The sequence below is a fragment of the Lonchura striata genome, chromosome 4 (assembly GCF_046129695.1).
Source record: "Lonchura striata isolate bLonStr1 chromosome 4, bLonStr1.mat, whole genome shotgun sequence".
In the NCBI taxonomy this organism is placed as follows: Eukaryota; Metazoa; Chordata; class Aves; order Passeriformes; family Estrildidae; genus Lonchura; species Lonchura striata.
Genome location: NC_134606.1, coordinates 25,614,451 through 25,627,537, shown reverse-complemented (window position 1 = coordinate 25,627,537; position 13,087 = coordinate 25,614,451). Strand labels below are relative to the sequence as shown.

General features: G+C 34.6%; 1 protein-coding gene across 1 annotated transcript in view; it reads left to right on the top strand.

The window, feature by feature from the left end:
- CORIN (corin, serine peptidase) overlaps positions 1-13,087 on the top strand; it is a 113,168-nt gene that overhangs the window by 66,463 nt on the left and 33,618 nt on the right. The window contains exons 7-11 of the mRNA XM_021526370.3: positions 515-622; positions 2,173-2,283; positions 2,830-2,946; positions 6,223-6,321; positions 10,837-11,068. Of these exons, the coding sequence (XP_021382045.1) occupies positions 515-622; positions 2,173-2,283; positions 2,830-2,946; positions 6,223-6,321; positions 10,837-11,068 (667 nt within the window). The remainder of the gene's footprint in view (positions 1-514; positions 623-2,172; positions 2,284-2,829; positions 2,947-6,222; positions 6,322-10,836; positions 11,069-13,087) is intronic.

Genomic DNA, 13,087 nt, shown 5'->3' with positions numbered 1-13,087 from the left:
GTAAGAATTCCTTGATGAGAAGGTACCAGGCCAAATCTGAGCTCCAAACTGTGTTAAGTATAAAGCTCATTTGAAACCACTGTAAGACCAAAGGCAGGCTCAAAAGCAGGGTCTATGAATCTTGATTTTTCTGTTAGAATCTTCGTCTCCACTTAATACCCACATCAGGATTTTCCTAGTAATCTGCAATGGTGAGGCCTACAACATTTCTTGAGAACATTATGTGTATAAATTAATTAGACATTTAGGTCCCTATGTGCAACCAGACCATTCTTTCCTTATGATATTGATCAAAAGAACACTTTGTGGGGAGAGAGTAAAAATTTCTAAAAATGGCTTTTGATTTTTCCTATTCTTCCAGATTAGTTTCTCATAAACTGGTACACAATAATTCAGAGCTGTAAGTTGTAAGGTATCTTTAGCTGATCTTGTGTGTAGTCAGTACATTCCAGGGTTCATACTTTATATGAATGTTCCAATGCAACTCTAACATTTTACATGCTTTGTTTTGTAGATTGCAGTGATGATGTATTTCGTTGTGACACGGGAAAATGCCTCAATTATACCTTTGTTTGTGATGGATATGATGACTGTGGAGACCTTAGTGATGAGCAAAATTGTGGTAAACAAAGGTTTTGTGGTTTTCTAAAGTCTTTAAGATATCAGGACTGCCTAAGCCAGTAAACCTTTTCCTTAAACTACTGAAAGAGTAATACACCCTGCTCTTATTGTATTTGAACACAGTGAAAACAACTCACAGATTCTATATGCAATTGGAAAAGGTCTAAAGGAGATTTATGGGTCAATCCAAATCTTGAAGAAATTACAAATTTTATAGGAAATAATGCTATTTGCTATTGTCTTTAAACTAATTTCAAAAGGTGTTTCCTTGCTAGCTTGACTGGATTGAACTGAGAGTAAAGCAAACTATATGAGGGCACTGGTGGTGCCAACTGTTTTATACCTGAGCTGTTTTTACATAAGATTGATAGTGAAGTCATATGTTTTGATTATCAAATTCTGTTTCTTTCAAATTCTCTTGTCAATCAACTTTGCATGTTCTCATGACAGTTACTTACCTACTGTATGTGTCTACCTATCCTTAACTTCCATAGGAGAAACAATGAAGTTTTGCCATTAAAAAAGAATAATCTTAACATGAAAATATTGGGAAACTTAGAAAGCCTTATTTTTTCTAACTTTTGGTCCTGTTACTACACCTGAGGAAAATCAAGTTTTCTAAGATAATTTTTAACAGCTAAAATAATATTTCTCTCTCTTTTCCTTTTACTTTTCTAAGGAAGAACGCAAAGAATATAAAACCAGAAAATCATATCACATTTTTTTCTGAGATTATTTTTATTTCTTCAAATTAAGCCCACTCTAAGACTTTTCAATATTTTCTTGTCAGTTTTGGTTATTTAGTGGTTTCTTTTTAATAAATAATCTTGTTTTAAAGTTTTATATTAAGTTTTTCTAAATGTTGAACTGTCTCCTATCTTTCCTACCTTGACATAGGTTTTTTTCTATACAATTTTAAAAATCTAAGTTTTTGTGCATGCTATAATTGGTTTTCATGGCAGATTTGGCAGACTGGACTGTGTGTAATCTCTCTATTTATTTTGATGTAAAGTCAGTGTGCTTAACAGAATGCTCTTCTTAGTGCATTCAAGTAGAAAGAATAAGATGACAATTGGAATAATTTCTTTGTAGATAATTCTTATGGAAAATTACAAGTACATGCAAAAAATATAGTTTCTGAAGTTGAGAAACATTTTTTAATGTCTTAGTAAAAAGATAAATTAAGGAAATTATTTTCTCTGATGGTTACTGAAAATGTTGGTTAACTGAAAAACATCCTGAGATGGTAAGCCAGATCTTCTAATGGGCTTAACCAATCTTAGAAACTTGTTTATTTACAGTCACAGCTGTGCACCTGAGAGAAGGAATGAGTGCATCACTATAAAGGCAATACAGTTAAGAATATATGAAACTACCATCTGCAAAAAAGTCTGCAGCTAGAAAAAAAAAAATTCTTGAGATAATTTATTAATGCAAAATGGCCATTAATAAGAAGACTACCCAATAAGCACAGAACAGTTGATCAGTAATATAAAATATACAAATGGTAACTTAGCATCCCTTTTTTTTTCAAATTTGCATTTTATGTAGATTGTAATCCAGTGACACATCACCAGTGTGGAGAGGGGAGATGTATAACAGCTGATTGGGTATGTGATGGTGACCATGACTGTATAGACAAATCAGATGAGATCAATTGCTGTAAGTTCCCTTAATCTTGAACTTATTTTTTTCTTTCTTTGAAAACTAGAGAAAAAAAGATAACTAGTGTACTCACTTGAAAGTCAAAACTATAAACTTATTTTATTTCAGAAGTTTGCACTTGACCAATGTCCATTTTCAGTAGACAGCAGCAGCAAATAAACATTTGTTGCCTTTGCTCTGAAGTAAGGTCTTTGTGTTAGAGCTTCTTGTTAAATACGGAATTAGCTTTTTGTTAATAGTAACATTCTCACTATATGAGTAAAAAATATTTGCATTTTTTTTCCTTGGGGAAGCTAAGACTTCGTCTCAGCCTGTTGCTAATACCTGACATTTATAGTTTCAGTCTCTGTAGGTAAAGATCGGCACAGCTGTAGCTATTGAAAAATTAGCTGACATAATGAGAAATGCCTCCTGATCTCCAGTGCTAAGCAGTGCTATCAGCTCCTCCTAAAATAACTTCTGTGCGATGTTCAACTATAATGCAGAGCTTCACTGAACTCATTGGTCAGAATGTTGTCTTTTTAATACTTTTTTTCTCTCTAGCATGTCACAGTCAGGGTCTGGTGGAGTGCAGAAATGGGCAGTGCATTCCTAGTGCATTCCAGTGTGATGGAGATAATGATTGTAAAGATGGAAGTGATGAAGAAAACTGCAGTGAAAGTAAGGATATGCCTCATTTTAATCTTCTTACTAAACCTACCATTGACTGCTATGTTCCACAGTGCCTTTAGCTAAAGCTGTCTAACAAATGATTTTCTTTACTTTTCAAATAACACTTTCTGAGGCTGGTTGGTGTGTGCATTCACATAGGCATTTGTAAGCAGACTTCTTGTAATATTTAAAATTATTAAAAAGGTGAAGAAGTGGGGGTGATATTTAGCACAGTATTTAGTTATCTGATGTAATCAGTGTTTACTTGAAATACATTGTTTGGAGCAATGCGAATCTACAGTTACATGGATTGGTGTCATTTGAGGAGGAATTTTCTTATTAAAATCCTTCTTCTTATCAGAACTTGGGAATCAGAGAAAGAATGTTTTCATAAGTAAACTAATGATTTAGTGTGACTAAGGGAAAATATATGAGAACATACGTTTTCACAGCTACTTGATAGCTGTCTTATTATGGACTCTATGAGAGAAGAGGAAAGTAAGCAATATCTTGATCCCCAAAACATGGTTTTCCACAGACACTCAGAAAGCAATGTTGTTATGTTACGATGATTTCAAAATCTGAAGGTATTTTTCACATGTAATTATCTTATTCCTGGTAAGGTACAGGTTCAGATTGAACCCTTTCTTCAATGCAAGAATTATTAGTGTCTTTTAAAAATGAACCTTATTTTAAAGAAATTAAAATAGCCCTATGCAGAAAGTTAGTGTTGGCAAGTGTAGTGGTAATAGGACACGCTATTTAATAGTTATTAGACTAGAAAAGACTTGTTATTATAAAATAGATATGCAGTGTAGTTATATAAGCCTTGTGTCTTTAGGAATCCAGTCTAAAAGAAATCCTTTCATAAGCATGTTACTCAGTCCCTTTTTTTCACAGGAAGTTCTTGGGATCGTCCTACTTGAATTTAAATACTTTCATTCAAAAAAATACCTGAGAGGCTGAAACACAGAAATTATCATTATTTTTGTTTACTTTTAGTGTTGACATTATAAAGAAGTCTTGCATGACATATCTTTTAGTTCTGACTGTGGCAATCTTAAAACCCAGAAACAAGTTTTTCTCCTCAGTTCTGGCTGTATACACTTTCACAAAATGTTCACCTTTTATTCTTCTTTCTTGATGTCCAGTCTCAGTCTTATCCTATGAATTCTTTTGTCGTCCATTTGTCTTACATGATGTGGGCTAGAAATCAGTGATGTATTTTGTTTTCACTGCCTCTCTTTTCCTTTTTGATGTTGAAGCAATGGTTAAAAACCTTTTTTTTTTTTTTGCTATGATGAATAGGTATAGGTTAAAATAGTCGAGCAGTAGTATGGGGTGATAATTGTATATCCAGTGATCTCACTACATGAGAAAAGATCCTTCTGCTTGGCTTTAAACTGAAAAGCTTTTAAACAGAAACATTTCCCTAGTTTTTATTATTAAGTCTTCAATGTGCCAAAGTTCTAGCCAATATTTTGCAGTATTGTGTAGAGCAAATTCTTTCTTTAGACAATCATATCTCATCCATCTTAATTTGCATAGGAATATATCGGCAGAATTTAGATTTCATTCATCTTTAGTTCCTTGCAAAGTCCATGTGAAAGCAAGGCAGAGTTCGTGTTTGTAGCTTACTTTTGTATTTCTTACATATTTTGTTGTTTCCAGGAACTGCAAAAAAATGTAGTGGGACATTCACTTATTACAAAGACTTCTGCCCTACAAATAAAATTTAAATATTGGATATGTTGGAGTCAGTGGAGTTAGGGTTAATGGAGTATTAGTTTTGTTACAAACATAGTAAATAGGAGAAATCAGCACAGAAATTTGAGGTTAGGGTGTAGTGACTTCCCCTTGCCTATAAAAGGATACAGGTATCTTATGTCCTAGTACAAATATATACATTCAGATATTACAACTGACTGTTGCTTCATCTCCACCTCGATGAGAAAAGTGGTCTCCTTCCCTGCATGCCTTAGGGAAATTTAAGGTATGGCATCTGTCCATGAGTACTGCTCTCATTCATTTTGTGACAATAGAAATCTAATACAGATGTACTCACGACTGTTTCTGTGATCTCTTAGAAAGACAGGGTACAGTGTGTTTGTAGAAATTCACCATTATTTGTGCTAGGATAAAAATAATCTACCTTGTAGCACAGGGGTTTTTAAAGTCTAGGAAGGAGTTGGAGCAAACTTTAAAACTAATTTTAATGTAAATATTTGGGATAGCTTTAGAAGCCAAAAGGGTTTTTCTGCCTTTCAAGTTCCATTTTGTAATCAGATGCAGCTGTAAAATAAGATTGTCAATTGCTATAGCAAAGAAGTTACCTCTGTTGCTTCAATATATAACATGTATGAATGGAAGTAAATCCACATAATTATGATAGATATGACTATATCATCAGTTCCTTTAGACAATATTGTTGTCAAGGTTATTGAAACTAGATCTTTCTTCTGCACCTTCTGTATGTTCAGTGGAGGAATGGATGATTGATGTTCATGGGCAGTAGTGCAATACAAACACTAAGCAATCAGGAAAATAAGCTATTTTAAACAGGTTAAGATGATAAACACCATCTATTTAGTCTCTCCTTACAGAATAGCAAACTAAATTACTCCTTTTGCACATGTAAGAGAGAATTTATTGGTTTGGAAAGGAGTTATCACAACTGTGAGAGGGAGAAATCCAGGGATTTGTTAGATGAAGTAACTACCCAAGTAGTTCAGAAACTTCTGATGAAGTGCTGGTTTTATTTATTCTGAAGTCCATCCTTAGGACCATAGCATTTCTTGATTTCTTTCTGTTGTTGTTTGTTTTTTAACAAGTCAAAGGAGGACAACTAGACTTTACCTCTGACCTTTCTTCGGTATGTCTTTTATTGTCAACCAAAACAATCATAAAATGAAAAGCAGATCAACTGAATGGCATTGAAGAATAAGTCCCAGACAGTGTTCTCTTTCAGCTAGGACCTATTGTTCTTTTTGAAATGTAATTTGCATGACTTTTCATATTCTGCATAGTAAATGTCTTTCAGAGATCCATGCCTCTTGTTCAGAAACTGGGATATAGTTTTTTTTTTATTGAACAGAGGGGTAAGAAAAGTGAGAACTGAACAGTGTTTTGTACACTTTTCTTCTTTACTTCACTTGAAATGCTGTTGGGTACTTAATGAAATATGTAAAGAAAAGACTTAATTTTTATGTAAACACTGTACTTTCACATTATGCTCCAGTCATTGTCTGGTAAATAATTTGAAAAGTACATTTCTACTTCCCTCAGACCAAACCCTCTGTCAGGAGGGAGACCAGAGGTGCTCTTCCTGCCCTGATCCCTGTGGAACTTCTCCCTGTGAGATGAGAAACAGCCAGGCAAACTGCAGTAAGTAGGTTATGTGCTTCATACTGTTACTCTTTTAGAATGTTCTAGTTTATAATGAGGATGCAGGGTAGAACACAGTAAGTAATACTTTAATTTTCTAGCTAATGTACATGTCTAATGATTAAGCTTTGAAAAGGCCAGTGTTGAAGCAAATGTGTCATCAAAGCTCTTGATTATTGATGTACTAGGATTTATAACATTTGACGTTGAGGTATTTTAATGTTCTCTTCTCTGAATGTTTAGATTTTCTGCATAGATGCTTACCGTTGCACTTTCTCTTAGTATTTAATTAATATAATTCAGTGTCTATATAAAGTAAACAGCACAGTGTAAGTGTAAAGCAGAAGACACTGATTTATTTCCAAAATATAAAGAACCCCATGTTACTGTATTTAGTAGTCTGGAGAACTTTTAGACCTTTATGAAGGAAGGATTTTGGTATTCAAACTGTAAAAACTAGTTATACTTTTGACTAATACAAACAGTAGAGAATCAGGGTCTTCAGATCTGTGTGTCCTCATACCTGTGTGCTGTACTGTACCACTCCATGCAAGGTTCCTGTACTAATTGTGCACTTGCTTCTGAATAGCTGCTTTCCTCAATTGTGGAGTGTAAACAGGTAATCAGAAGAAATATGTTTGTCTGTGTTTTGAAAGTGGGGCAGAAGTGAATGAAAAATTACTCAAAATTAATTAAAACTTAGTGTTAATATAGTCACATTAATTTAGGTTGCCTTGACGGATGGACAGACTTAGCTTCACTTACAGATTATTTTTCAACAATTCCTGTGTAATTGCTTTCTGCAAAGCATGCTTGTTACTATATGGTGGCTTGTGTGGATAATGTAATTCAATTTAGAATAGAATGGACATGGGAAGGTCAGCTAGTCCAAACTCCATAGTCTCTCTAGAGTTGTGACTATTACCTTTAAGTATTTGAGACAGATACCACTCATGCTGAGGCCTTTAGATGCTGCTAAAGTAAAGCTGTAATACACTTTATAAAGCATAAATGTTTTACATGTGCTTCTAGCAATGCTTTACCTATGTTTTTGTAAAGGAATATTTTTATGTACCATGTTTAGTATTAGAAGAAAGCTAGGTAACACCTTTGGTAACAAGCCCAGACTCCTGATCAAATGAATGCCAAATTATATTGCCCATGATCTTGTGCAGCTGAGTAGCTCTATCGTTAAAGACAGAGATTCCACAATCTTTCTGAGAGATGTTTCACTGTTGGAGCACTCCATTCTAAAAACCTATTTTCCATATAAATAATTGGAATTCTTTCATGTCTTTTGCCTCTCATCCTATCCCTGCATGCTTCAAAGGGTCTGATTCCATCTGATTTACACCTTCCCATTAACTGCTAAGAGCAATAGGCTCTCCCATTAAAGATGATCTTCAAGGCGCCTTCCAACCCAAACAACTCTATGATTCTGTGGTTTTTGACATGTAATATTTGAATTGTAAAGCCATGTTCCTATGCCATATTATGAAAAATCCAAGAGCTTTTTAGTGAAGGTGTTTCCTCAACATATTATGGGCAAGTCTGTAGTTCTTAGTAGGAGTAACACATAGTCTGAACTAGTCTTCTGGATCATTGCACTTTGTCCTTTTCTAGTCCAGTGAATATTTAATTGTTTATACACAATGGAACAGTAAGACAGTTTGGGAGATATTTTTCTTGCATAATATCTGGAAGTACTATTGTCATTTTTTGATATTATTTTTGTTCTTTGTATTTTGATCTGAGTTATTTCGTCTTTAGTGAGACAGAATTCTCAGGAAAAATTTCAGTTTTGACAAAGCAGTAGTTCTTGGCCCAGATCAGTATCTGGTTGAAAAATTCCAAAGCATAGGCCACATTTCCCACTATTAAATATGATGGATGTCTTCTAAATGTGATAACATCGGATCAGTTTAGGCTGGCATTATAATGTATTTACAATATATTTAGGATAACAGCATGGATATCTGAAGGGAGGGAGTAAAGAAGACAGGGCTCAGTAACAGGATCAGAGGCAATTGGCACAAAATGAAGCACAGGAGCATAATGAAGCTCTGACAATAAGCACTTTTTTACTGCAAGTGTGACTGGACACAGATTGCCCAGAGTGGTTATAGAGACTCCAATGGATAGAGCAAGTTAATGATAAACACAGGAAGATCTTAAATCCAGGCACAGTCTATGTGGTAATGTCTTGGTTTGTGTTTTTGGTTTTTTTTTTTCCCTTTTTTTTTTTGTCATTGTTGTTGGCTTGGGGCTTTTTTTGTTTTGGTGGGTTTTTTTTGTTTGTTTGTTTTGGTGTTTTTGGTTGTTTTTTTATTTTTGTTGTTGTTTGTGGGTTGTTTGGGTATTTTAAACTTTTATTTTTTTTGTTTTGGTTTCTTTCTTCTTTTAATTCAGGATGAAAGATGCAATTAATTTTATTCCTTGTTCCCTGCTCATTAGGTTGTACTCACATGTGTTATAGATAAGGGAGTAGCAGGACCTCTGAAGCTGTAGGACAGACTCAGAAGGAAAGACTAACATTTGGGTTACTTAAAATGAGTCAGGTGTTCCCCTGGACCTTATATTCTGTTTATTACTCTCTGGATTGTCAGGAATTGTGTGTGAGAGTCAACATTATTATTTACAAACCTACAGTGACACTTTTGCACATAATGTAATGGAAGCTTTTAAACAGTGTGAAAATTATAATCATATTGAAAACATGTAAAGAGCTATCCTCCAGCAGCATTTCAGTAACTAGATTTTTTTTTTCAGAATTCACTTAAACCCCTATAAATACAAGGCATAATAAAAGAGAATGGTATATGTGCATTTCAACCCTTTAATCTTGAATAATGTTATGTTATACAAACACTTAGAATATTGCATGTACTTTTGTGGTCATCCTGAAATATTGGTGAATGTGTAAACTTCCGTACACATCAAAGAAAGATGTTTACTGGCCAAAATCAAAAGATGAGAGCAAACTGATCTGGGCATCTCAGGCAAAAGTGTTGAAGGACAAGGGATGGTTCATCATGAAGGAAAGGAAATGGCAGTAATGTGATGAGAATTGTTAAAGTCATTGAACCTCATACACCCTGAAGATGTGACTAAGTGGTTTGCGACAACAGAAACAGTTCAGTATTGGTAGCATGCCAGGATTTAGCAGTGAGGAAAAGCTGGATGTAAAATAAGCTTTGTGGTCATCAGATTAGGAGTGAATAGTGAAAAAAGTTATAACGCCAAATTCCAGACCAAGAAAGAGTGCCCACTTCTGCTGATTAGCTGAGTAATTGACTGTTGGATCTTCTTCCAACTTCTCTCAAAGATACAGCTATGGGATGACACAGTTGTCACATTGTACTAGCAACTGATGCTAGCAACTGGTAAACAGAGAATACTAATCATATCAAGGTATAATTGCTCCCAGAATAGGCAAATATATGCATTTCTTTTAACTTTTGAAAGGTATACTTTTGTGGAAAACTTTCTCGATATAGCCAGAGTAAATAAGTTTAGATAATTTCATGAACATCTCATTGCTAAATAAAAAGTTGAATTTCAGTCTGAATTGAAGCTCTAGCTGTAGTTTTCTGTTACAGTTGAAAACTGAAAAATATTTCTGAATACTAGTGTGAGAAGAAACACAAAAGTTCTACAATGTTTAGGAATCCAAGATACTTGTCTAGTTAAAATTTTTTATGATAAACTCCCAAAAGTTGGAAGATTTTTGTATGTAGCTATAATAGATATAATCATATGGACTTGTAGCTGTTGAATCTGTTTTGTCTTTGCTTATCATTCTCATTTGTTGTTAGTTATGTCTTACCCAAATTAAATTATTAGCATGTAGTCTGTCTTGCTCAATGCTTGTGCAATACATACTTTAATTGTCCCCTCCAGATCTTGGTAAACAAGGAAAAAAAATTAAAAGCAAATCCTGGCTTCCATTTTCTATTGTTTTCTATCTCTCTATTCTATTTCTAAGATAAATTGTGCAGTCTCTGTCACCTGAGATTTTTTATGACCTGTCTAAAGCCTTGAGAAAGCTGATCAGACCTCGGTGCTGACCTGCTTTGATCAGGGCATTGGAGTAGAGACCTCCTGAGATCCTTTCTAACCCAAAGTATCCAATGATCTCTGTCTTCCTAATTATGGCAATTACCCTGTAACATAGTAGGTACACCAGTGGAAACTGTGTTCCTGTACAGTACACACTGTACTGGTTTAAGGATAGTTTATTGTATCACCTTAAAGTTAAGGTTTGCTCAGAAAGTTAATGAATATTAATAAGGAAATAAAAGTATCTTAATGGTTATGAGGTAGGCAAATTCAAACCCACCTTTACTGGTATGAATAAGCTTATAAGAGATCTCTTGCTCTGGAACTTGTAGTTTCTCAAGTCTGAGAGGATATCCCCTGACTGATAAATTTTTTAAATAAATATGGAATTATTTCTTCTGTATTTAATTTAATCTCACACCACTTGTGGTTCTGTTTGTTTTCTCTCTATGAAAGGTCAGTGTGAACCAATTACTCTGGAACTTTGTATGAACTTGCCTTACAACTATACTTATTACCCAAACTACCTGGGCCACAGGACACAGAAGGAAGCCTCTATCAGCTGGGAGTCTTCCCTCTTCCCAGCTTTGGTTCAGACCAACTGCTACAAGTACCTGATGTTTTTTGCCTGTACAATCTTAGTACCAAAATGTGACCCCCATACAAATCAGCGGATCCCACCTTGCAGGTACTATACTAAACTATATTTCATTTAATTCTTGACTGTCTGTCATAGTAGTTTCTCCCAATTTTATGATTTCATTGAAAATGCCAAAAATTTTGCTTGAATTCCATAGGAAAAGGCTACTGCTGACCAGCATGCCCAGGTACCTCTTTGGAGGGTTGCTCTCCAGTTTGTGCCTGGTGCTACTCCATCTTAGATGCAGGATCAGGCATTTGTTTTTGTTAAATTTCTTGTCCTTGATGATTGCCTAGTGCAAAGGCCTCTCTTCCCTTGAGAGTCAACACCATCTCTTGGTTTTGTGTAATCATCGAACTTGCTAATGGTGCACTAAACTGCTGCATCCAGACCATTGATAAATGTACTGAACAAGACAGGACCTGCAGTTGAATCCAGAGGAGCATCACAGGTGACCATTCAGTAGCCAGATGTCCTGTTTGCCAGGACCCTTGAGTTTTTCACCCAGGGCACTGTGAACCTGCTCACTCCACTGTTGAGCAAAGTGACAAGAAGGGTGCTGTGAGCTTTCTATGAGGTATTTTCCATTTCTGTGTGTGTAATTAGAATTGTGCCACTATAAAGGGTGTTTAAACATGGAATCAATTAATTTAATTTGGAACATTAACAGTTTGTAATAGCTCCTTGCATTAGTACAGTACTTGATGCAAAGCCCTATCCAAATCCTCAACAAAATGTGAGATTTTAATTAATGTTTACTTTTTTTAATTAGGAGTGCCACATCATCCTGAATGCCTGGCTAACTTAGGTTTTCTTCTTGTCAGAGTAACTATTCCACCATCCTCACTGAGTAACATAACTCTGCTTTTTAAGTTTATGCCACTATTTGTTCCAAAGAGATTGTGTTCTGTAGGTGGCTTTCTTAGCAGCAGCTGTTGCAGGTTAGGAGATCTAATAAACTTGACCAACAGACAGAGCCCTTTGACCTACTGGCTGCTAGAGTTCTCTCATTCTGTATTTCTGCCTCTTTTATTGGGCCTACCTTGACAATATTGATCAATTAACACCTTGCGTTTGAAAGAAAAGTGCATGAAAAATTGCAGTACAAACCCTAAAATTTCTAATTATGTGATACTGTTGACAAAGAGATGGCATTTCTTTGTCTAGTGATGTGCTTCTTAGCACAAGGTAAGAGTGAACCACAAAAAAGTTTATGAATATACTGTTAAATTTTCACATAGGAGAATTTAACAGTATATTGCATACAGGATAGCTTCAGATTTACAGAGGGGTTTATGTAAGTTCTGTGTCAGGCTTGCTAGTTTGAAAATCAAGGGTTGTTTTTATTTATTATACTGCTTTCTTTAAAAAAAATGGGATTAAATTATTCTGATTTAGAGGGAAATAAGTTAAATTACAGGCTCTTTTAGCTAACAGATTCTAGGAAGTGTTATGATGCAGTTGAATAGTCTTCCAATTTAAAGTATTAAACAGATGAAAGGGAATTTATAGAAAGCACAGAACAAATTAATTTGATAGGAAGCTCTGGAAGTCATCTGGTCCAACTTCCTGCTCAAAACTGGGTAACAACAAATTTAGAGCAAATTGAATATGTGACATAAAACTTTCAATCATAGGATTCAAAGCTCTACTTTTACGATATTTTTTAGGTTTCACTCTTATGTTAGGTCACAGACAGAGTGTTTTTCTCAGGAAGGGGCACCTTTGGAGGTCCCCCTAGATCTGTAGTATCTGCTTAACAATAACATTTTAGGGAGAATTTTGGGTACCTATATAATGTAAAAACCTAAAAAAATTTTAGAAGTGAAAACAAAAATAAGCTCATACCAATAAAAATTAAATAAATTTAATATTTCAATATAAATGTAAATCTACTTTACAATTTCAAGCTCTGACAACAGAAAATGTTACATTATCAGCACAGAAATTATATTCTAAGAATCTGCTGCTAACTGTCAAAATAATTGACCACTTGTTCAAATATATCAGTGATTAGTTGAACTAGACAGGACATATGTATTGTTTTACCTGTCTTTTCCTGTAAAT